The 24,213-nt window shown below is 42.7% G+C and overlaps 1 protein-coding gene across 2 annotated transcripts; it reads left to right on the top strand.

The window, feature by feature from the left end:
* The first annotated feature begins 802 nt into the window (after positions 1-802).
* On the top strand, positions 803-21,299 carry IDH1 (isocitrate dehydrogenase (NADP(+)) 1). Of its 2 annotated transcripts, XM_070458546.1 has the most exons (10): positions 803-976; positions 1,940-1,996; positions 4,629-4,768; positions 9,003-9,294; positions 11,927-12,032; positions 13,283-13,460; positions 14,763-14,914; positions 17,687-17,827; positions 18,800-18,962; positions 20,362-21,299. In XM_070458546.1, exons 3-10 carry the CDS (start codon positions 4,647-4,649, stop codon positions 20,450-20,452), a joined length of 1,245 nt encoding a protein of 414 aa, XP_070314647.1. In that variant the 5' UTR covers positions 803-976; positions 1,940-1,996; positions 4,629-4,646; the 3' UTR covers positions 20,453-21,299. The 2 variants fall into 2 exon arrangements, with proteins under 2 accessions (XP_070314647.1, XP_070314648.1); XM_070458547.1 differs by lacking the exon at positions 1,940-1,996.
* The last annotated feature ends 2,914 nt before the right edge of the window (positions 21,300-24,213 follow it).

Genomic DNA, 24,213 nt, shown 5'->3' with positions numbered 1-24,213 from the left:
CTGGAACTCAGATGATTTCATTAACCTTATTGTCTAACGCAAATAACTACTGCATTTATTTACAGTTCTCCTTGTTTAGTCGCCAAGTTGCCACCGAGTCTTGCAACCTTATGGACTTTAGCCGGTCAGGCTTCGCTCTCGGTGGGGTTTTCCAGACAAGAATACTAGAGTGCGCTGCCATTTCCTTCTCCATTATTTATAGCACGCAATAGAAATTGAAATTATAGATAGATACATTAGCTCTGAAGACCTAGTCAACGGCGGTGGGTGAAATTTACTGTAGCGTGCCTGCTTGTGCAACTGTTCGATCCTTGCATTCCAGCTGCGTGAAGAAGCCCCCAAAGTGACTTCACGCTTGTCCAGAACACTCTTCTTTCTGCCCAAGCGCATTCCAGTCTATGGCACATCCGGAGCGCGCCAGGAACAGGATAGGTCCGGCCGCTCAGTCTCTGGTTTGTCTTTATTGAAGACCTAGAAACTCACTCCGCCTGACCCTAGGTTGTTACAAAGCCCGGGGCGCCCCTTAGTGGCGAAGGATTCAGAATACTAGGGCCGGCGCGCCCAACACCCCAGCCTGCAGGTGGCAAGCTCGTACTTCAGCAGAAGACCGGCGGCGGCGGAATCCAGCAGTGCAGCTGCCCACGCCTTTCCCCACCCAGCGCAAGGAAGGCAGAGCCGCGGATTCGCCCCAAATGGAAGGACCCGCCCCTGACCCATGGCCCCGCCCATCTCGGGTGGTCGCCCGCGGCGATTGGCGGGGGCTCGGGGGCGGAGCTCCGGGAGGTGGGCTGAGGGGGCCGGGCTCCGGTCTGGACAAAAGCCGGGAAGAGGAGAAGCCCTGCCTGGCTGGCCAGATTCTGGGTTTCTGCCGAGGCCCCGTGAGAAGCTGGAACAGTTGGGGTCCAGCCGGGATTGCCAAAGTGGACACTGAGTGACTGTGTGCTCCCGGGTCATCGCCAACGTACCTTCCCCGCAGGTAGCCGCAGGCTTCGAGGGGGCAGACCCGGTCTCTGGCTCCTGCGAGAAGGCTCTGTTAGTGTGGGAAAGGACGCTCAAATCTTGAGTATGCTAGGGGGAGTTTAGCGGCGCGTCCTGGTCGCAAGGCAGCGGGGAAAAAAATCCAGGTAGTGGGCGTGGGAGAAGGAAATGGGAGGAAGACGGTGCTAGATGCCTGGTTGTGTAGGCGGCCCGCTATTGGGCATTGGAGGGTGAAATTGGGTAAGGGGAGGTTGCAGGCGGTGGGTGGATGCCGGGTCTGCAGCAGAAGAAAAAATCGGGCGGTAGGAGGATGCAGGGACTCGTGGAAGACGAAGTCTTGGGTTTAGGGCGAAGAAGACGTGCGGCCTCGGCTGTAGGAGGACTTGGGCGTGTGCATGGAACTGGGGCCTCCGGGACTGGTGGTGCGGCGGGCTGGAGGCGTCCTCCTGGGGAGCTTGAAGGGGTCGGCGAGGGGCGGTCGTAGGCCACCTGGTGGCTGTCAGGGGTGGAGGAAGTGTCGCCGTCGGCATCTCGAGTTAAGGTGGAGAAAGGTTAAAGGTCCCGGCGCTCGGGAGGGAAGGGTCGGGCGTGGAAGGAGGAACCCAGCTGGCTTCTATTGCACAAGGGCCCAAAGACGCATGGAGGCCAAGAACCGGCTGGTCACAGCGTCCCCGAAGGACGTGCAAACCTCAAGACTAGCTAACGGACGACGAGCCAGGGCCGCGCCCACGGACGCGCCCTCCTCCGAGTGCAAGCAGGGGTATTTATTATACTTTACTTGGAAGGTGCATGCGGACCTAAAACTGCCCTTTGCCCCTTAGGTTGCACTCGGCACTGTACTTTAAAGCAGATAAACCGGGCTGCCTGGCTTTAAGGAAAAAAAGCAGCTAAATTCTCCAGAGAAGAGTGCTGGGGTGCCTTGTACCTTATCTTTGTCTTCTGGTTTTTTGTTTTGTTTTAGGAGATAAGCTGAGTCTGCAAGATTGAGAGGAGTTGGGGGTGATTAGAAATTGTTAAGGTGAGAATTAGTAATTCCTCCCCTTCTTTCATATGGCATTACTGCTAACTGCGAGCAGTTAGCTCGTGGAGGTCTTGGAGGTGGTCGGAGGCCCTGTAAGGGAATGAGTCAGGAATTTTTCCACCAATAAATTGCAACTGTTTGCTTGTTTATTTCAGTCTAGAGTCTTCTCTGCAAGACTTTTTTTTTTTTTTTTTTTGCACATAAATTAGTGTAGTTCATGAACTCAGCACCCTCCCCCACCCTCACCCCCACCCCACCCCCGGAAGCAGCTCTTCTTAAACGACTTTGTGTTAGTTCAGGTTTATTTTCTAGCATTGCACATGTGTGTCAGGAGGTTGGAATTCAGCTGCTCGATAAATGAACTGGCTTGTTGGAAAAGGCCTTCCTTCTGAAATCAGGGTTTGGGTGGAGACAAAAAAATCTGAGGGACTAGAATCAAAAGTGAATTCAATGGTGTCTGAAGCCCACCCTCATAGGATTCAAATCTAGAAGAAATAAAATAGTGTCCTACAGTGTAGTCTACTACTAGGGTCTACAATAAAGCTTCATTTTTTAAATTAAAAGATGGTAAAAATGTATTGGATAAGTATCGTGAAGAAAACCTTTGTTTGTTATGCGTTATGAAATGTAGAAAGATTAATCAGAAAGTGTTTGCTTAACCAAAAAATATTATCACTTATTACTGAAATTTCAAGTTTGCTGTATGACTTTTTATTAACTGTATTTGCCATTAAAGAAAAATAGCCAAGTCATAACTCTTGCATAATACTTCATAGGAATATGGCCTTGGAAATGTATCAAAACTGAGATAAGTTTGCTGCCTCTTTTTGTTTTGTTTTAAATACAAGGACAGATGTGACTGTGGGATCAGTATGATTAAATCATATACTTTAAGCTGTACTTTAAATTATACTTGAAATTACAAATGGGAAGTAGCTGATGCATTCACACCAGTGTGTTCATTTTTTCATTCTAGTTGAGTTTCAGATGGTCCCCCAGTAATGGTCTAGAGAACCTCCTAAATACTAATATAATAAGCAAAATCCCAGAATTGCAAATTAGGAAGTGAAAATGGGCCTAGAGGTTAGGAATATATCTTGGCTTGTCATGAGGAACTGAAGCTCACAGTCTACTAATCATTACATTTAAAAATATAAAGGCCAGACAACTTTAACTCAACTTTTTGAGATAATGTTTATAGACCTATTTCATAATAATTTTTTAAAGTCAATTCTCCTGACTTTCAGTCCTCAACTGTAAATTAATAGAATAAAAGCAATCTGTTGTTATGTTCTAGGGTGAAAAATAGTTTCCATTAAAGCGCCATGAAAGGGAACAGATACCTTTAGCAGGCTCAGTGCCTCCTCTTATTCTCGGGAAACATGCCTTTCTTTAAGCCTAAGCCCTATGGCAACCCACTTCAGAATTCTTGCCTAGAGAATTTGGTGGACAAAGGAGCCTGGCGGGCTACAGTCCATGCGTTCGCCAAGCATCAGACATGACCAAGTAACTAACACTTTCACTTTTTTTTCACAGAGGGCTTCCCAGGTGCCAATAGAGGAGACCTAAGAAACATGGGTACAATCCCTGGGTCAGGAAGATCCCCTGGAGGAGGCCATGACTCCCCACTCCAGTATTCTTGCCTGGAGAATCCCATGGACACAGGAGCCCAGGGGACTACAGTCCAAAGGGTCGCTAAGAGTGGGAGGTGACTGAGTGCGTCCATAGGGTGTAGCCCTGCTGTCTCTGGGAATCAGATTGATTAGTATCTGCTACCCCCACATCCCAGGAAGACACCTCTTCCTCGAACAGCTCCAGTCCCCTCTCCCGCCCACTGGCAGTTTGCCTTTGCCCACTAATGGCTGGAAGAATAGGCCAGGAGCTGGGATACCAAGGACAGGCCAGGGACATGTTCTGAGCAGTAGTTCTTCTCTATACATACAGATTTCTCTCATTGAGAAATCACTTTGTATTCAGTGTATCATCACCACTATCCTTTACTGTGTCTAGGAAAATAGAGTTCCACCAGGAATTCTTCATCTTTCACTTGTAAAAAGACTTAATTAAATTTTCTTTAAAATGGGTCACTAGAACTTGTTGAATCTTGTTAAGGGTAGTTGTTTTAACCAAAAGAGCCTCTTAAAAGAGGGGAAATAGTAGTACCCATCATTCTCTGCATCTTGAAGGCCTAGCACAATGAGGCATTGGATAGAGGTGTTCAAATAAACATGATACTGTGGAAATAATCCCATTTGATAAGACAAACCAGCAGTCAAGAATAAAGAATAGTGATTTACATTATTAAGGGCATGTGACAGGCTCAGGCTTCCCCACGGTCTAGCTGGATGGCCTTGGAAAGCTTGCTTTCTTTTAGCAAAGTAGAATGGAAAAACAATTTCCATCTTACAGGGTTGTTGTGAGTGTTGACTCAGAAATCACAAAGAGGCATGTAACACAATGCTTTATACAGAGAATGTATTCAATTCTAATGGTTAATGTAATTGTTATTGCTTTCTGTGCAATCATGCTATTATGAAATGTTCTTTTTAGTAATCACCAAATTGTATTTTGCTTTTACACAGTAATGAAACAAATGATGAGATATGTGTCTTATCTTTTTTCCTCTTAGAGGTTTATTGAAGTCAAAATGTCTCAAAAAATCCAAGGCGGGTCTGTGGTAGAGATGCAAGGAGATGAAATGACACGAATCATTTGGGAGTTGATTAAAGAGAAACTCATTTTTCCCTACGTGGAACTGGACCTGCACAGGTAAATGAATCACTCTGCCAAGCAGCCAGCTCAGAAAGCATAATCCATGTGATTTCGGGGTATAGGTCACTTTTTTGCATAGATACCATTATATCTATGGGCGAGCTTATATGCAAGCAAAACGTATAACTGGTGTGCCCCTGTGCAGAGAGCAACTCTGACACTAGTTGTTTGCAGCAAAGTAAGGGTTTATTTTCAGGGCACCAAGAAGGGAGTGGAGACAAGTCTCAGATCCACTCCAGCTTGATCTTTGAGTTGGGTTTTTTTTTTTTTTTTTTTTTTTTTTATTATATTTTTGGGTACGCTAGGCCTTTGTTGTAGCGCACTGGCTTTCTCTTGTCGTGGCGAGAAGGGGCTACTCTCTAGTTAGGGTGAACCAGCTTCTCATTGCAGTGGCTCCTCTTGTTGCAGAGCTCAGGGTCTGGGCACAGGGGCTCAGTAGTTGGGGCACATGGGCTTAGTTGCCCCGCTACACATAGAATCTTCTGGACCAGGGATCAAATCTGTGTTCCCTGCATTGGCAGGGGGGTTCCTAACTACTGGACCACCAGGGAAGGCCTGCTGCTGCTGCTAAGTCACTTCAGTCGTGTCCAACTCTATGCAACCCCATAGAAAGCAGCCCACCAGGCTCCCGCATCCCTGGTATTCTCCAGGCAAGAACACTGGAGTGGGTTGCCATTTCCTTCTCCGGGAAGGCCTGAGGATATTTTAAAATCGTGAAATTTCTGTGGCTTTTCTTAAATGTTAGTTTCAGGGAAGTCAGGTTGCATCCAGTTTACATTCTTATGGCTCAGGGGCTGATAGCTCGTCTTTTCCCTGGAGAAACAACCTGATTCTGTTGTTACTGATGATATCTAAACCACAATTATAGTCATTCAGAGTGTTGTGTACGATAGCAATTTCAGTCATCTGAGTCTGGTTGACTAGTGTTAAATTAATACAGGATGGAGGTCAGAGGGGACCAGAGGAAATAGTTTTAGATAGAGAGATTAATTATAAACTCTGAAGGGAACTCAGTTTTAGGGGGACTGGGTTTCAAATATATATGAAATGAATCTTTAATTTTAACATAATACTAGAAATACTGAACTTGTCATTGTTCAGAAGAGAAGAATTACGATGGCAGCAAAGTGATTTCTCAGGTCTTTCCAAGCCTCTATTTCCTGCGAGGGTTTTGTTTGTAATAAATTAGTGGCCAAGAGTAACACTAGGTACTATTTGCAGAAGGGAAAAGAATAGAGCTGCGTGCCAAGTTGCTCAGTCGTGTCTGACTCTTTGCAACCTTCTGGACTATAGCCTACCAGGCTCCTTTGTCCATGGGATTCTCCAGGCAGAATACTGGAGTGGGTTCCCGTGCCCTCCTCTAGAGGATCTTCCTGACCCAGGGATTGAACCCACGTCTTTTAAATCTCCTTCGTTGGCAGATGGGTTTTTTACCCCTAGCGCTGCCTGGAAATTCTCTAATAAATCGATAAAGAATGTAGTTAACACAGTTTTGTCCTTTTGAAAGGATAAAGTGTTTTCTGTCACTCTGCTTAACTAGTCAGTGGGCCTTTTTACCTGTTCATTCCTTGTCTTTTCTCCATTTTATACAATTATAGCACAGAATTCTCGAAGTTATCTAATACAATCCCCACCTTTCAGGAGAAGTTCCCTAAACCATTTGTGTCCAAGAGCCTGATGCTGGGAAAGATTGAGGACAAGAGAAGAAGGGGACAACAGAGGATAAGATGGTTGGATGGCATCACTGACTCAATGGACACGAGTTTGAGCAAGCTTCAGGAGATAGTGAAGGCCAGGGAAACCTTCTGGTGGCTAAGTTGTTGAATAAGGGCTTCCCTGGTGACTCAGATGGTAAAGAATCTGCCTGCAATGCGGGAGACCTGGGTTGGATTCCTGGGTTGGGAAGATCCCCTGGAGGAGGGCAGGATAAACCATCCGGTATTCTTGCCTGGAGAATCCTATGGACAGAGGAGCCTGGCGGACTAGAGTCCATAGGGTCACAAAGAGTTGGACACGACTGAGTGACTTTCACTCACAAGCTGTTGATAGTGTCTATATTGCAGCCTTGAGAAGGAGCAAGTACCTGCAGAGGTCCACAGACATATAGGAAATGAAGCTTTTAAAACATTATCCAAATGATTAAAGAAACATTTTACAGACACCTAACATGGCAGTAGGGCTCCGCTAATAGCTCAGTTGGTAAAGAACCCACCTGCAATGCAGGAGACCCCGGTTCGATTCCTGGGTCGGGAAGATCCACTGGAGAAGGGATACACTACCCACTCCAGTATTCTTGGGCTTCCCTTGTGGCTCAGATAGTAAAGAATCCGCCCGTAATGTGAGAGACCTGGGTTCGGTCCCTGAGCTGGGAAGATCCCCGGAGAAGGGAAAGGCTATCCACTCCAGTGTCCTGGCCTGGAGAATTCCATGGACTGTATAGTTGGACACAAAGAGTTGGACACAACTGAGTGACTTTCATATACATGGCAATAGGTGAGTTTGTAGACCAATTCCCTTGATAATAGCTGCAAAGATTCTCTTTAGCCTCGAGGCATAAGGAGCTTTAAAGGACAGTCATTATAACTTTAAGGCAGAGTCACTGGCTAAAAACTAAAAAATTTTTGGAGACTTAAATGTTTAAGTGTAAGTAGTTCCAAGATTGCTATTATTATTACATGATTGGTTCTTTTTGAGGCAAGTGGAATGATTCGTTTGTTTTATTTTCTGTTGTCTAGACAGTGATTGGGACCATTTATTCATTCTTTTCGCTTAGAAGCAAAAAAATCCACTAATTCTCTGTAAGCTTCTTCTGATGAAAAATGATTCCTGTGAACGTGAATATTGCTGACTATACTGCTGTTTGAGTTAAGAGTGGACTTTTTATAGATACTCAGCACTTCCTAAGTCAGAAGATAAGAGTGTCTTTGTTAGTGCCAATGGAAAAAAAAATTAATAATCTAAGAAAGAAATGGAGAATTGTATTCATGTCAGTTTGAGTATTATAGCCCAAGACACAGTCATTCAGAAAGCTCTGAGGACCATTCTGCCCACTTGGGGGTCAAAGAGCCGTTACATAAGTTTTTGAGACAAAGGGTTATAAGTCATGTTGAAAATTTACACACAGTCCACAGCTGTGTGTACAAAGTGACCCCTTACAAGATTAAGAAGGAAGGATATCCTGAGGAGGTCTGGAAGTTGACAGTTAATGCAGATTGACAATACACACCCTCAAGGAGAGGGAGGAGGTGCGAATGGTTAAAGCAGTTTGGAATTATTTTTATTTGGAAATATATCACCAGATTGGATGCCCTTTTGCATTTCCATCACAAGGAGTGGGATATCTAAAGGAAGGGAAATACCAGAACTGAAACGAGAGATTGAGGGGCTTGATGGTTCAGCAAGTTTTGAAAGCTGAAAAAACTGGAAAACTTTTTAAGCCTTGGAGAACAAATTAAACTGCTACATTACTGTTTTGTTTTTCCTGTTTTCAACAAACTATTACCTACTTTTAAGTTTTACAGTCTTCTCTGCTCTGGATAACCAGCTTTCTTTCACACTCTGAATACCTGCAGTCTGGGTGTTGGTATACTTCAAGCTGTAAATCAGTGGGCTATATAAAGTCATTGCTGGATTCCATTATTTATTCTATAAACTTCAGGCTTGTTTCCAGGAGAAAGACTTGCCTGAGATTTAGGGAAAGGTTCAACGTATAGCTAATTGGCCTTAATAGTTATTAGCATTTTTTTGGCACTGACTGTCTCAGCTGTGACTCCCATCACTTCAGTGCCAAACTGCAAGAAATCCTTTAAGTCCTCAGCCCCTTTATTTTTAGAGCACAATATTTTCTAAGGGGAAAATAATACTTAGGTTTGCATTTTTATGCTAATCAGATGAAGAAAGTCTGCAGAAAGTGGTGGTAAAGAGTAGGCTGGGGGGAAAGAGTACAGTGGTTTTTATTTCATTTCCTTCTCAACAGCTTCCCATAATGCAGCTTGGCCCAGCAGTCTAGCCCTTCTTAGAGGTTTTTTTAGTTGGCAGCCGTGTTTGTGTCAAGGGTGCACTAATGCTAAAACTCAGCAGATTTAGGTATGTATGGAGCCTTCACTTACTGCAGGGCAGGCCCTGTGTACCATCAGCATGCGTAGAATGGTGCATGGGGAGAGAAGGGGAGTATTTTCAGTCACCTGAGGGTGTGTCTGGAAAAGTTACGCTTTCAACCTTTCACTCCCAGCTACGATTTAGGCATAGAGAATCGAGATGCCACCAATGACCAGGTCACCAAGGACGCTGCAGAAGCTATAAAGAAGTACAATGTTGGTGTCAAGTGTGCTACCATCACCCCCGATGAGAAGAGAGTGGAGGAGTTCAAGTTGAAACAAATGTGGAAATCTCCAAATGGCACCATCCGAAATATCCTGGGTGGCACTGTCTTCAGGGAAGCTATCATCTGCAAAAATATACCCCGGCTTGTGAGCGGATGGGTAAAACCCATCATCATAGGTCGTCATGCTTATGGGGATCAAGTAAGTCGTGTTGGCATGGCTTGACTTTCCATGTTCTTTTCTCATGACCTTTGATTGCCCAGCAGTTCTGATTTATATGTGCTTTATTCTCTTTGGGTGTCTACTTCCATTAAGTGAGGTATGTGCTCAGTCACTTCAGCCATGTCTGACTCTTTGTGATCCCATGGACTATAGCCCTCCAGGCTCCTCTCTCCATGGAATTCTCCAGGCCAGAATACTGGAGTAGGTAGCCTTTCCCTTCTTTCGTGGATCTTCCCGACCCAGGGATCAAACGTGCGTTTCTTGCACTGCAGGCTGAATCTTTACCACTGAGCGACCAGGGAAGCCCACAAGTGAGGTATAGAATTGAGAAATGAATATATATGTGTATATATACAAACCCACAAAGACGTTTAGATAAAAGTAAATTCAGATAAACTTACAGTCTCAGATAAACGTACCTGTCTCACTATAAATGACTTTTTTATAGGCTTTTTTTTCCTTTTATCTTTTTATTAGGTTAAACCATATGATGCAGACATTTTCATATAATTTCCTTTGGTTTAACTAAATCAGTAGTTCAGCTAAACCTGGGCTGTACAATAGGATCTTTTTACAGGATTTTTGGTGTTTGTTTTGTTTTGCATTGCCATTTAAAAAAACTTTTTTTGTTGTTTTAATTCCAATGCCTGTGTCCCACCCTACACCAGCTAAATCTCAGTTCCATGGTGTTTTAAAGCTCTCCAGGTGATTCTAATGTGCAGACAGAATTGAGAACTACCAAAGATTATTATATTAAACATGATCATTTCATGCATAAAAGGACAAACTAACTTAGTAGTTGAAAGCAGTCTCTTCAGAACATTCCTCCTTGGGGGAGGAAAAAAAGTCTAGTTTCTATACTTCTGTACAAGTAGGTTTGTTGCCAAATTAAACAGAAACATTACCAACTAAACAAAATAAAAATTCTGTGTTGAAACTGAAGTTTTAGACTTTTACAGAAAGCAGCTCATATCTTACAAGAGCCTTAAAAACAAGAGTCTTTGTCCCTGACACCCAGAGGCTTTGATGTTGCCTTTGTTAAAAATAGTATGGGCAGAGCAGACCACTCTGTTCCTGGGGGCTGGGCTACCAGGTCAGTCCTTGAGCGGCAGTTCACTTTGTGTTTCAGGCTATCCCTTCCTCCAGGCAATTCCCTTCACAGACAATTCTCAGAGGCTCAGAAGGGGGAATGTAGATGAGATTGCTACAAACTCACTAGTCCTGGGAACATGGCCCTTAAGTTGTATCCTTTTTTTCCTTTTCCCTTTTTTAAAATTATTGTGGCATCAATCACTGGAAGAATGGTCATTCTGTTTATTAAAGTCTACTAGATTGAAAATTCCAAGCATCTAGAGGGCATTTATGGTGCTTTGACACCTTTTGAGAAATGAGAATCAATTACTACCCATAAATATCTGAAATGTTCTGCATAGAATAGATATTAGTCTGTCGTTATCTGACAGCTCTTCTTTCAGCTGTCCTTAGTATTACTGTAAACAAAGATAAATAAGTTTGACTGGCATCTGCTGGTACCTGACTCTGAAAGTATTCCAATCTAAGCCATTAAAGAAGGTACAAGGCAGCAAAGATTGACATATGCCTAGTGTGGGCTGGGCATATTTTTCCTTACCTGTGACAGAGGTAGCTGTCCTTAGAAGGCCCTTTCTTAATGGTCATCAGCCTACTGCAGCTGCTTCCAGAATGATTGCTTTCTATGGGCAAGTCCTGGGCTGGGCCTTAGTAGAATGATGTCCATGAAGAGAACAAGCCCTGAAGGCCAAGGACCAGACGCTAAATGGGTCATTTGCACTACGTCATAGTTCTTCCCTTGTAAGATTGATGGAAGAATCAAATGAGGTAATGTGGGATACAGGTTAATCACTTAAAGTATGTCTCATAGTGAGCACTAGGCATTAGCACTCTCAACATCATCTTCAGTGCCATGCTGCATTTAATCACGTCCGACTCTTTGTGACCCCATGGACTGTAGGCCACCACACCCCTCTGTCCATGGGAATTCTCCAGGCAGGAATACTGGAGTGGGTTGCCATGCCCTCCTCTAGGGGATCTTCCCAACCCAGGGATCAAACCCAGGTCCCCCACATTGCTGGTGGATTCTTTATCGTCTGAGCCGCCAGGGAAGCCCATCTTCAGTGCTACAGTTCGTATATTGTCATCCCCCAGGAGAAGGCTTGCTTGACCTCCACGTTATGGTCATTTCTCTTCCTCCATCTTCCAGTAGCATTTTTTATCTATGCCCGCTGTTGACACTTGAAAGCTCTTAATGTTACTTCACTTTTGTATGACTTTGTTAGGTCATAGGCTTTGTAAGAGGGAATACTCTGTTACTCTCTTTCATACTCATATCTGTAGTTAGGAAACTGCCCCTTATATTGTAGGCACCTGATAAATACTGATTTCTAATGTGTACTGCTAACTAGCTTTGGGAATTCTCTGGACCTCTCTATCTCCACCCCTCAATTAGAAAGTTGGACTACACTGTACTATTGTCTAGGTGTCTTCCAGCTCTGTATTATGGGGTTTTTTTCCCCTTCATGTAATTCTTGTTAGGACAGTTTTGCGATTTCTTTTCTTTTTTCCCCCTATACAGTATAGAGCAACCGATTTTGTTGTGCCGGGGCCCGGAAAAGTAGAGATATCCTACACACCAAGCGATGGATCCCCCAAAACGGTATACCTAGTACATAACTTCACAGGTATGTTTGTATTTTCCATTTTTTTTTAACAGGCCACTTAGACAACGTTATCACCGGTTTCTTAAAGTTAGTTGTGTGGCTGCCTAAAAATGCAACCTGAATCTATAGTATTTCCACAGGCCTCAAAACCGAACAAAAAAGTCATTGGCTTCCTGTGACATAAGAGGAATTAGCCACTTAATTCACTTAATTGGAAATACAAGTAGATAATTGTGCATCTCAAAACTGGGAGGGGAGGTTGACAGGAATCTGTTATGCACAAATTACATAAATTAAACGTTAATAGCCCCAAATTGCCTATTGTGCAATCCTACGCTTTGGCTGTGGTAGGGTTTGTATTTGAAAATGGCTCTTTTATTTCTTTGCTGAAGTTTTTTTCTGGTTCTGAGTGTTTATTTTGTGAAAGTGGACTGTTTGGGTTTTGTTTTGGGTTTTTTTGGGGGTTTTTTTTTTTTTTTTTTGCTTCTCTTCCCTCGATTTTGCTGTTTCTAAGGTTCAATATGGCAAATCCCACCCAAAAGTTGTTGAAAGAACAGAGGACTTTCCCCATTGTTAAGCTTGATAAAAGAACTCACACAAACAAAATCTCAAAATCTACCTAGCTGTTGTTCTCCTTACCTCCTCTAAGTCATAATCATTTTAAAGGAATCTAGTTCTGCCAGTTTCCGCACCTCTCTCATCCTTAGCCCCAAGCTGGCCCTAGGCAGTAGCATGGATTCAAGTTCTAGCTTTCAGTAATAACAGAGTTTAAACAGTAAGAATTGTGAAACACCAGTGATTACATGGAGCATGATTATTCTGCCAAAGCAGAACCAACTTTCAGTATCCTCCAGGAAATTACAAGAATTCTCATTCCACGTTTGAAATGTATTAGTGGCTGAAGATTGAGTGCACACTTAAAGCTTAAAAGACATGCTTGAAATTTTTTAAACTGTGAAAAGAGTTTAAAAATTATTTACCCCTTCTTCAATGTGTTTCTGGTTCATATCAGTTCTTGGTATTTCAGGATCCAAAAGACCATGTTTTCCTCATGGGTATTGGCCTTTCAAAACGACTTAGAATGTACTTACCTAGAGTTGACTTTCCTCCAATTATGTGTCTCAGAAACTCATGGAATAATGAAATTGGAAGCCTGAACTCAGATATGAGAGCTGGAAGTGGGCTGTTTTGGTGGTGGGGGTGGATTTAGACTTGCTACAGCCGTACCCTATTTACCTTTCTTTTTTTTTTTTCTCGTTTCCCCCTCACAGAGAGTGGTGGTGTTGCCATGGGGATGTACAATCAAGATAAGTCAATTGAAGATTTTGCACACAGTTCTTTCCAGATGGCTTTGTCTAAGAATTGGCCTTTGTATCTGAGCACCAAAAACACTATTCTGAAGAAGTACGATGGACGTTTTAAAGACATCTTCCAGGAGATCTATGACAAGTAACTGCAGTTCTTTTTATCCTTTATTTATTTATTTTTTTGGGGGGGTCACAAATGGTGGCATTTATAGTATAGAATTTGTATGCTTATCCATTTGATTCTGGGACAAATTGAGTGAAAACCAGTACTATCTCATTAAGATAAGGACAGAACTGAGATTTAACAAGGGTTGAAACAAAGCTCATGAGTTGCTTTTAGAGGGGAAATGTGTTCTCAGATAAAGGTCCCACATTTTTTTCAGAGCCAGGATTATTTAATATGTGAGTAAATGTACCCTGTTAGTCATAGAAAATTCTGATTTTTCACATGTGTAAGTTTCTGAATTGGGCCTGTTCCATTTTCTTTCTTTGTAATATTTATTTATTCACCAGGTCTTAGTTGCTCATGCAGGATCTTTAGTTGCAGCACGTGGGATCTAATTCCCCGACCACGGATCAAACCTGGGCCCCTGCACTGGGAGCTTGGAGTCTTAGCCACTGCACCACCAGGGAAGACCCCATTTCCATTCTTTCTGAAGCCCACTGTTATGATTTAAAACTCTCCTTTTGGGAATTCCCTGGCAGTCCAGTGGTTAGGACTCCACACTTTCACTGCCAAAGGGGTGGGTTCAATCCCTGGTCAGGAAACTAAGATCTTGCAAGCTGTGGAGCACAGCCAATAATTTAAATATAAATAAAGAAAATAAATAAAGCTTTGCTTTAATGGAGTCATTTGAACTTAAGTCTACATTTATAATCATTTTAGGTTCAACAGTCCTTGAGTACTTGTTAACTTTTAAGATGACATTCCTCCCTTTAGATACAAGCGTTCAGACCAGGGCTGGGATTTTAGGTGTCCTTCCCAAGACATTTTAATACCTCCTTTCATTCCCTATCTATGTCAAACCTGGAAGCTGTCCTAGTTTCCTGAATGATGCTGGGCCGTAAAATAGTCTTTCTGTACCCCCTATCTTTTTTTAAAATACATATCCTTAAGGCAAGCTGAATCCCAAGAAACTGGTGAGTGGTATATTGAAAACTGTAAAAGTAGTATTAATACTTGGAACACTGTTGTCTTGCTTAATTCTCACATCTCTGCCAAGTGGATGAAATCGCCCTTACAGATGGGAAAATGGGAGTTTCATAGCTAGAAAATGAGTGGGCAGGGATTTCAGCCCATGTCTGTCAGATTCCCAGATTTGTGTTACTTCTACTAAAACATGCTGCTTCCAGCCCAACCTCCAAGCCTTTCAGAGAGGCAGATGGTATCCCAATAAAACCAGTTTTCCTTGTCTATTATTCTCTTCTCTTTCTCATTTCTCAGGCAGTACAAATCTCAGTTTGAAGCTCAGAATATCTGGTATGAGCACAGGCTCATTGATGACATGGTGGCCCAAGCTATGAAATCGGAGGGGGGCTTCATTTGGGCCTGTAAGAACTATGATGGGGACGTGCAGTCGGACTCCGTGGCCCAAGGTAAGGAGCTGGAGGACAAGTGGAGGTGGGGCTTGGCCTGCCGCCGACAGGTGGTGCCCCGGTGTGGGAAGAGGGATTCTGTGGCCCTTGGTGAAGCTCCTGAAATGGTAGCACTGTGGACATCAGGTCCATCTTCTCAGCTGACTGATGAGGAAAGGAAGCTCAGACTGGGTGGGCGACTTCTCTCAGGGGTGCCCAGGAGGTAACTCAGCGGGGTTGAATCTCCAGCCTTAGATGTTAACACAGTTTATGTCTCAACCCTTTTCCCTCCTTAAGTTTCACTGCCTCCAATGGGCAGTCCAGTCACCTAATCTGAAAATCACTCTTTTCCCCTGCCTTCCAATAAGAATGTAAAAAACTATGGGACCTGGGAGAGAAGGGGCCAGGGTTATCTCGTAACCAAGGGGCCTCCCTCCCAAGAGCACATTCATCCCGTGACTGGTACAAATCACGCCCCTTTTGCCAGCCTTGACAGCTGTTCCATACCACATAAAACACGTGTGTTTACTGCTTAGCTCTAAATTGAGCAAAGAAGCAGAAGTTCCAGAAACCAGGAGCTGCATGCCAGAGATAGGGACCAGAGGAGCAAAAGCTCTCCCTTCCCTGCCCTCCTCAGTGCTAAGCTGTCCTTCAGTTTCAGTTACTTGTGAAGCAGTGTGCACTGAGTTTCCCTGATGAATGTGTGTGTTCATTTCAGTTATGTTTGCTTCTCCCCAGGAAGTACTGCTTTTTCTTTCTCTTGTGAAAAGTTAATCATCGCTATCAGTTTGAAAATCAGTAGATCTGCCTGGTTCAAGATAACCTTGATGTCAGATAAATGAGTTACCCAGGTCTTTCTTTACCCTCCTTCTGTTTCTCCTGCGTGCTGTGTGCTGTGGCTTCAGTCATGTCGGACTCTCAGACCCTGTGGACCATAACCTGCCAAGCTTCTCTGTCCCTAGGATTCTCCAGGCAAGAATACTGGAGTGGGTTGCCATGCCCTCCTCCAGGGGATTGTCCTGACCCAGGGATCCAACCCACATCTCTTATGTCTCCTGCGTTGGCAGGCGCGTTCTTTATCACTGGTACCACCTGGGAAGTCCTCACAGTCGTTTGAATGCTGCAGAGGAAGGAGTGTTGCTTTGTGATAATTCCATCACAAAGCAAGGAGAGCAGAGTTCTTAGAATGGACCCAGATCATCTCATGGTTTCTAAATGTCCTCATGGCAATAAGAGGGTATCCGGAGGGATATCGCAATTGTTATTGTCAAGCTGTGGAGGTTCAAAGGACTTCAGAGCAAGAATGCTGCAGTGCAGTGTCCAGCCATGCACTGATAAGATACCTGCAACCAAGACTCTGTGTCTGGGCAGTGCCTGCAGATAAAGGTGACCTCAGCATAGCAGATTAAAAGGCAGCAGAGCTGTCCTCACATTCATTCTTTTCTAGAGGCATGAACTATTTTGGACTCACACCAAACGTTTTACTTCTGTCCTCAGTTTTGACAGTGGTACCAGCTAGTGTCTCATGGATAAATAGATAGACTATCACCATGGATATGGCCCCCAACATCTCCAGTCAGTGAATATTTGAGCCTCTACTGAGGCCTCATACCAACACAGTGATAGGAAAGGAGCTGCTAATTTGGTACAGAAATTGCTAATTGTATTCAAAGAGTTTATAAAGTTTTTTTCCTTACTTTCAAACCAAAAAAAAAAAGATAGCAGCCTATTATAAATTTGCATTGTTAACTCCACAGGTACTATTGGGAGGTAGCAAAAATGGCGAAAAGTGTTCTTTGAATTCGAGTATTTAAAAAAAATGAATAAAAGAAGGAAAGTCAATCACATGGACTTAAAAGTTGTAATTTGGTTCTCTGACTAGGAAACCACAGATCAGAATCGTTCTGGTGAGGCTGTAAAAGAGAGCAGGGGCGAGTGGGAGGTGCTCGGATCTATCCTATTCTGTTTTTAACCAGCTTTCTCTTCCCAGTCCCGCGTGAGCCTCTGAGCAGCTTGGTGGCTGGAGACAACTCCTGAATCTTTATTTTCCCAGAATAGCAGAGCGTCTGCACATAAGCGTAACAATAATATACTGCACTCTTATTCTCTGGAGGGTAGTATTCTAGGGAATAGGAATGTGTTTTCTTTTCATATATAGTCATGAATATATGCATATACGTCTAATTCTCACAACAGCCCTATGAAGCAGGTGTTTTTACTATTCTCCTCCCCCCTCCTTTTTTAAAGATTTATTGATTGATTTTTATTTTTGGCCACGCTGGGTCTTCATTGCTGCACACAGGCTTTCTCTAGTTGTAGAGAGTGGAGGCTTACCATTTTGGCGGCTTCCATGGTTGCAGAACACAGGCTCTAGGGCGTGCGGGCTTCAGTAGTTGTTGCACCTGGACTTGGTTACCCCTCAGCACGTGGGATCTTCCCGGGCCAGGGATTGAACCTGCTTCTCCTACACTGGCAGGTGGATTCTTATCCACCATACCACCAGGGAAGCCCTACTATACCCATTTTACAGGTAAGGAAACTGAGCCACAATAGCTAGGAAGTCATGGAACTAGGGTGGAATACAGGCAGACCATGAGCTGGTGCCTCTGAAGTAAATAAGTGAGGAAAAACATAGCCTTTTCTGAAAGGCGGAAGAATTACCGACGACTCCGTGCACTCATGTTTATTTTGCTCACTGAGTCCTGTCAAGATGCAATCATTTTCCTTCCTCTCCGGGAGACCCAGTGCTCTTCCTACACTTGAATCCCATCCTTCACGTTCTGCCGCTAACAGGTTACGGCTCTCTCGGCATGATGACCAGTGTGCTGGTTTGTCCAGATGGCAAGACAGTAGAAGCAGAGGCTGCCCACGGCACCGTAACCCGTCACTACCGAATGTACCAGAAAGGACAGGAGACATCCACCAATCCCATTGGTAAGATAGTGTTGGCTGCTACATTGATTTCCAACCAGAATAGAAATCTTCAAAGGGACCCCAACATGTGTGCCTTTGGCTGCCCAATGCCTTGTGTATAAAATCATCACCTAACAGCTGATTTGTCCTACCAATACGAACTGTTTTAATATGTTTCTTAAAATATACACAATATATGCTTTTCCATTTTGTGGGAGAATATATATTACAGAGAAGAATGTTATCAACAAGCATTTTCCTTTTCCTTTTCTTTTGCTTCAGTGAAACGTCACATGTGGCTGAGAACCTAAAGCCACACTGACAGACCCTTTTAACTAAGTTTCAAGGACAATACTTTTTTTTAATTAATTTTTTTTAATTTTTGGCTGTGCTGGGTCTTCGTTGCTGTACACAGCCTTTAGTGGCAGAGGGTGGGGGCTACTCTCTAATTGCAGTGTGTGGGCTTCTCATTGCAGCGGCTCCTCTTGTTTCAGAGCGCAAGCTCTGGAGCATGGGCTCAGTAGTTGTGGCTCACAGGCTTAGATGTCCATGTCATGTGGAATTCCCCCAGGCCAGGGATTGAACCCACATCCCCTGCATTGGCAGGTGGATTCTTAACCACTGGGCCACCAGGCAAGTCCTCAAGGACAGTACTTTAAAAACAGATTACAGCCTGGAAAGAGGAGAGAGCAGTCCAGACGAGACAAAAGAGGTTGTGACCTTTTCCAAATTAATAAGTTTCCTACCATGACTATATGCTTTCTTAAAGCTCTAACAAAATCCAAAACATTTCCTCTACAAAAATGCAGTTTTTTTTTTTAAAGTTTCTATTTGATAAAATATTTCCTGAAACTTACAGCTCATGTGGATAGCATCCAATGAAGTCAGTCACCTAAACAAAAGAAATACTCTATTTTGTCAAACAAAGACTTGGGAATATTTCTAATCAGCATGATTGAATTGTGCTTTTTTTTATTCCCCCTGTCTTTTCAGCTTCCATTTTTGCCTGGACCAGAGGCTTAGCCCACAGAGCTAAGCTTGATAACAATAAAGAGCTCGGCTTTTTTGCAAAGGCTTTGGAAGAAGTCTGTATTGAGACCATTGAGGCGGGCTTCATGACCAAGGACTTAGCTGCATGTATTAAAGGTTTACCCAAGTAAGTATGAGATACTGTAAGCTCTGTGGTCAAATTACCATTTATCCTCACTGGGCTCAAAACATCAAGTGCTTTCTGGAGTTACATGACTTACTATTTGTCATCTGGTTCAAGAGTCAGGAGACATTATCTGTAAACTGTCAGATAATAAACATTTCAGGCTTTACAGAACATGTGGCAAGTATTGAACTTTGCCTCCACGGCGGGAAAGCAGTCAGTGGTGATACAAGAGCTGATGGAAGTGGCAGTGTTCCAATCAAACCCTGTGTACTGAACCAGGCTGCAGCCTCGACTGAGTTAATGAGCCAAGTTGTAGTGTGCTCACCCCTGATCTAGTTGGCAGTCAACTGGGTGGCAAGGCTCTGCTTAATATAACAAAATTACAGACATTTTGAAACAAAGGGACCTCCAAGGCTATTTTATTCCACCTCTTTATCTTCAATTTAGTAAGAAAAGTAAGCAGCACAGGTACAAAATGTCCAATTGCTTATAGTCCCTTCCTTAAACATCTGTAGCCAGCCAGATAATCGTTTTGCCCAGAACTTTTTTGAGAACATGGAAGCCCGTATCCCAGCTGAATTAGCTGCTGATCAGGGATTTCCTCCCTCAGTGAAAGCTGGTTGCTATGGCTCATGTCAAGAAACAATACTAAAAAAACAACAAAATTCTGTAAAGCAATTATCCTTCAATTAAAAAATTAATTAATTTTTTTTAAAAAAGAAATGATACTAAAATCTAGCACCAATCCCGTGTCTCATTTGTGGGTTCTCAGAGATCTCTGTTAGGGTCATGGGGGTATACTACATTACTACATCTTATTTTAAATTTTCAGCAAGAATACAATGTCTGAAATGTTCCTATCAGTGTGTTACTTTTAAGCCTACTTCGATAGGCACCTGTCATCAGGTTTATGAGAGCCAGTCCATTGTCTTTTGTTTTTTAAGAAAGACAAAGATAGATATAAGAGCACCAGAGTGTTTTTTTTGTTTGTTTGTTTGAGGACATGTGACAATTTATAGGGATATAATTAAAAAGATCACTGTACCTGGATATGTCCTGTTATTTTAATGAAGAATGAGAAATAAGAAGTAGGATGATTTCAGTCTCCCAGGCATTAGTCTGAATGAAGCTCTGGGGCAGTTTTACTCTTGGAGCTACAAGACCAGGAACCCCTGTGCGGGTGTGTGTGGCCTGGCTCCACTGAGACTGCCTGTAGCCTGGGTCAGCCCCTTGGACCATAAATGCAGTCATCGGCCATCAACTTGTAGCTTGTTAACATTAATCACTTTTCTTCTAGAAATAAATAGAGTGCTACTTTAAGTAGCATGTCTCAGACTTTTCCTCTACTTGCTACCAGATCAGAGACAAACTAAATTTCCTTTTTTCTTTCCTCCATTAGCGTGCAACGTTCTGACTACTTGAATACATTTGAGTTCATGAATAAACTTGGAGAGAACCTGCAGTTAAAACTAGCCCAGGCCAAACTTTAAGGTCATTTCTTGTCTTTGGAGGATTTTTTTTTCTGGTAACTAGGGTCTACTGGTTTACATTTTTCTCTATAACACTTAAAGGTAAAGGCAAAATCAATTTTGTAATTTGTTTAGAAGCCAGAGTTTATCTTTTCTATAAGTTTACAGCCTTTTTCTTATCCATACAGTTATGCCACCTTTGTGAACGTGGCCGGGGACTTTTTTTTAAATTTTATTTTCTACTAATAGCCTAGGAATCATTTTTAATTTCCACTTGTACTCACTGTCACTTTTTCTCATGTGCTGAAATCAATGACCAAAATGAACAGTGCTCAAAAGGATAAACCATAGCCATGGTATTATGCCCTGAAATTGTATAAAGTAGAGATTCATTCCCTTTCTCACTTTCCATGGCCTGGGGCCCTGGGTCATTCTAATGTAACAGATATCTCGTTATTTGCAGTAGAAGTTGTATGTTAGACTTGCACATGATTTGGAATGAAGAGCATGGCCGTAACTAAAACATGTTGAAGACTCATCTTTGTAAAGAGCTCTAGTTGAATCTTTTAAAAATACTGAATATTTTTGAGCTCCCTGGAGAATCCAGAAGAAATACTACCTGGGGGGGTTTGTCCTCAGTGTTTGTCTCCTCCTCCTGGCCTTGTGTGGCCTAAGTATCATGTGACCGTGAACAGCATGTTTCATCCAAGTGCAATAGTACAAGCTGCACCTTTTTTTTGGGGACCTCTGCTGACCTCTTTTATTTCCTCTATGTAAATGTGATTTTTCAGAAGTTGATTGTAAACACTATTCTAGTCCTGTTCTTCATCTAAACTATCGATTTTAATTAAAATTCAGTGTTAATGAACTAGTCTCCTGAGTTTTTACTTATCGACTGTATTGCAGGTGCCAGGCACCCTGCTAGATCCTAACCATAGGAATTTGGTTTTAAAAAAAGTCTCTGCCCTCAAGGAGTTTACTGTGCGGGAAAATGGTTAGGTCAACAGAGAGTAAGATGTGAATTCTACAGAGAAAGGGAAAGAACACCAGAGATCGAACAAAAAGGGAACAAAAGGGAATATCAGGGAATTGAGTCTGTGTGTATGCTGAGGAGTTTAGTATTATTAGCACATAATAGGGAGCCAGTGAACACTTTAAGGGAGGGACATGATCATATATTCATTTTAAAAATAACACTTTGGGCACTTCTTGTGAAGAATGCATAGTAGTGGAATGAGGCGGGGTGTGGTGAGCACAATTTAGGAAAGAAGACCAGTTATAAGGTGAACAGATGAAGATCTCAACTGGGATAATGGCACTGAAAGCAGAGAGAGTGGGGTGGATCCTGAGAAAAGAGCAGAATGGGAGGGGACTGGGGGCTCCCAAGAGACGGGGGGTTGGAGGAAAGAGACAAGTCAAAGTCAGCTCTAAAGACCTGGACAAAGCCTGCTCCACATCCCATCATTATCTGTATTTTGGAGAAGGAAATTGAGGGGAGTTTTGATCAAGCTGACAGTATGTCAGCAGCCGTTTTGACCTGGAATCAAGGAATCCTTATAGCTGAGCTGGGGCGCTCTCCTGCCCCAGCACATGTTCAGGTTTGGATGGAAAGAGAAAGCATTCCATGAAACAAAAGGGTGACATTGGGTTGGTTGATCATAAATAGTCCCTCCGGCACTCTCACATCCTGGGAGCCAATCAGATGAGTGTTGGTGGTACCAAACCCCATTCTGAACAGCAATGCCAGGGTCAGCACTGGGCCAAGAACCAGTTAGCGTTGTTCTAAAATCAACAAATGATCAGATGCTGACCAATACATCCAAAGGCTAATGGTTTATTTTGTAATTTAGAGGATCAGAAATGGCCTGGAAAATGACTGGTGCTTAGTCTAACAACAGCAAGATCCGTGAGAGAGGTGAGAGTTCGAAACTCTCTGTATCGCAAATACTGTTTCTTATGATTTTTATCTGAAGATATTTAAGATCTAAATAAGAATCAGCTCCCAGGGACTTTCCTGGTTGTCCAGTGGTTAAGACTTCACCTTCCAATGCCCAGGTGTGGAGGGGTCAATCCCTGGTCAGCAAGCTAAGATCCTACACACCACTGGCTAAAAATCCAAAACTTGAAAAAACAGAATATTGTAGCAAATTCAATAAAAGACAAAAAAAAAAAAAGGGTCACAGCTCCCTGTGTCCTTGTCTGATACAGTCTTTCTAAGACACTTCTGACAAGTGATTTCCCACCTCCACTGAATATGCAATAAAAATGTCCCCCAAATAGGGGTCTTATCTCTCAACCTGTGAGGAGACAAGATTAGAAACCAGTATAAAAAGTATTAAGGGAGGGTTTGAATATATAAACATTGATAAAAGTATATTTTTATCACTTTTATACTTTGGTTTCATAGTCCCTGTTTTTAATACTAGGGAGAATATAAAATTCAAATTGCCAATTCCTCTGAAACTATATATCTGAACAGCTCTGAATTTGGATGGTTTCTAAAATTCTGAAAAAATCGAATTTTGCAGACTTTTTTGCATGATTTATAACTTTTAATTTGATACTGCAAATTTGCAGAAAAATTTTAAGACTGGTATGAAGAAATTCCATAATCCTACCAAATCCTTATTTTTGTACTATTTTTTATTTCATTCTTTCTGCATACACAACACACACACTTCTTTCTGAACCATTTCAATGTAATATGAAGATTTGTGCCCCTCTATCCTTAATGGCATCACCGACACGATGGACATGAGTTTGAGTGGACTCCAGGAGTTGGTGATGGACAGGGAGGCCTGGTGTGCTGCGATTCATGGGATCGCAAAGAGTCGGAGACGACTGAGCGACTGAACTGAACTGAACTGATCCTTAAGTATCTTTCCTTTTCTCCTTTGCTTTTCGCTTCTCTCTTTTCCCCTACTTTCTTCAGTTTAAGTCTGAATTTGGCAATAAGGAGTTCATGATCTGAGCCATTGTTAGCTCCCGGTCTTGTTTTTGCTAACCGTATACAGCTTCTCCATCTTTGGCTGCAAAGAATATATCAATCTGATTTCAGTGTTGACCATCTGGTGAGGTCCATGTGTAGAGTGTTCTCTTGTGTTGTTGGAAGAGGGTATTTGCTATGACCAGTACGTTCTCTTGGCAAAACTCTATTAGCTTTTGCCCTGCTTCATTCTGTACTCCAAAGCCAAACTTGCCTGTTACTCCAGGTGTTTCTTGACTTCCTACTTTTGTATTCTAGTCCCCTATAATGAAAAAGACATATTTTTTGGGTGTTAGTTCTAAAAGGTCTTGTAGGTCTTCATAGAACTGTTCAGCTTCTTCAGCATTACTGGTTGGGGCATAGGCTTGGATTACTGTGATATTGAATGGTTTGCCTTGGAAATGAATAGAGATCATTCTGTTGTTTTGAGATTGCATCCAAGTACTGCATTTAGGACCCTTTTGTTGACCATGATAGCTACTCCATTTCTTCTAAGGGATTCCTGCCCACAGTAGTAGATATAATGGTCATCTGAGCTAAATTCACCCATTCCAGTCCATTTTAGTTTGCTGATAACTAGAATGTCGACATTCACTCTTGCCATCTCCTGTTTGACCACTTCCAATGTGCCTTGATTCATGGACCTAACATTCCAGATTCCTATGCAATATTGCTCTTTACAGCATCGGACCTTGCTTCTATCACCAGTCACATCCATAACTGGGTATTGTTTTTGCTTTGGCTCCATCCCTTCATTTTTTCTGGAGTTATTTCTCCACTGATCTCCAGGAGCATA

The sequence above is a fragment of the Odocoileus virginianus genome, chromosome 30 (assembly GCF_023699985.2).
Source record: "Odocoileus virginianus isolate 20LAN1187 ecotype Illinois chromosome 30, Ovbor_1.2, whole genome shotgun sequence".
Taxonomy (NCBI): Eukaryota; Metazoa; Chordata; class Mammalia; order Artiodactyla; family Cervidae; genus Odocoileus; species Odocoileus virginianus.
Note: the sequence above shows the minus strand (reverse complement) of the source record. Positions and strands in the feature narration are given on the sequence as shown.

Excerpts from the sequence above, each read along its gene's own strand:
- IDH1 (XM_070458547.1), top strand. The coding sequence starts at position 4,647 with ATGTCTCAAAAAATCCAAGGCGGGTCTGTGGTAGAGATGCAAGGAGAT. Across the intron at positions 9,295-11,926 it reads GTCATGCTTATGGGGATCAA|TATAGAGCAACCGATTTTGT; the intron begins GTAAGTCGTGTT and ends CCCCCTATACAG. Across the intron at positions 14,915-17,686 it reads GTCGGACTCCGTGGCCCAAG|GTTACGGCTCTCTCGGCATG; the intron begins GTAAGGAGCTGG and ends TGCCGCTAACAG.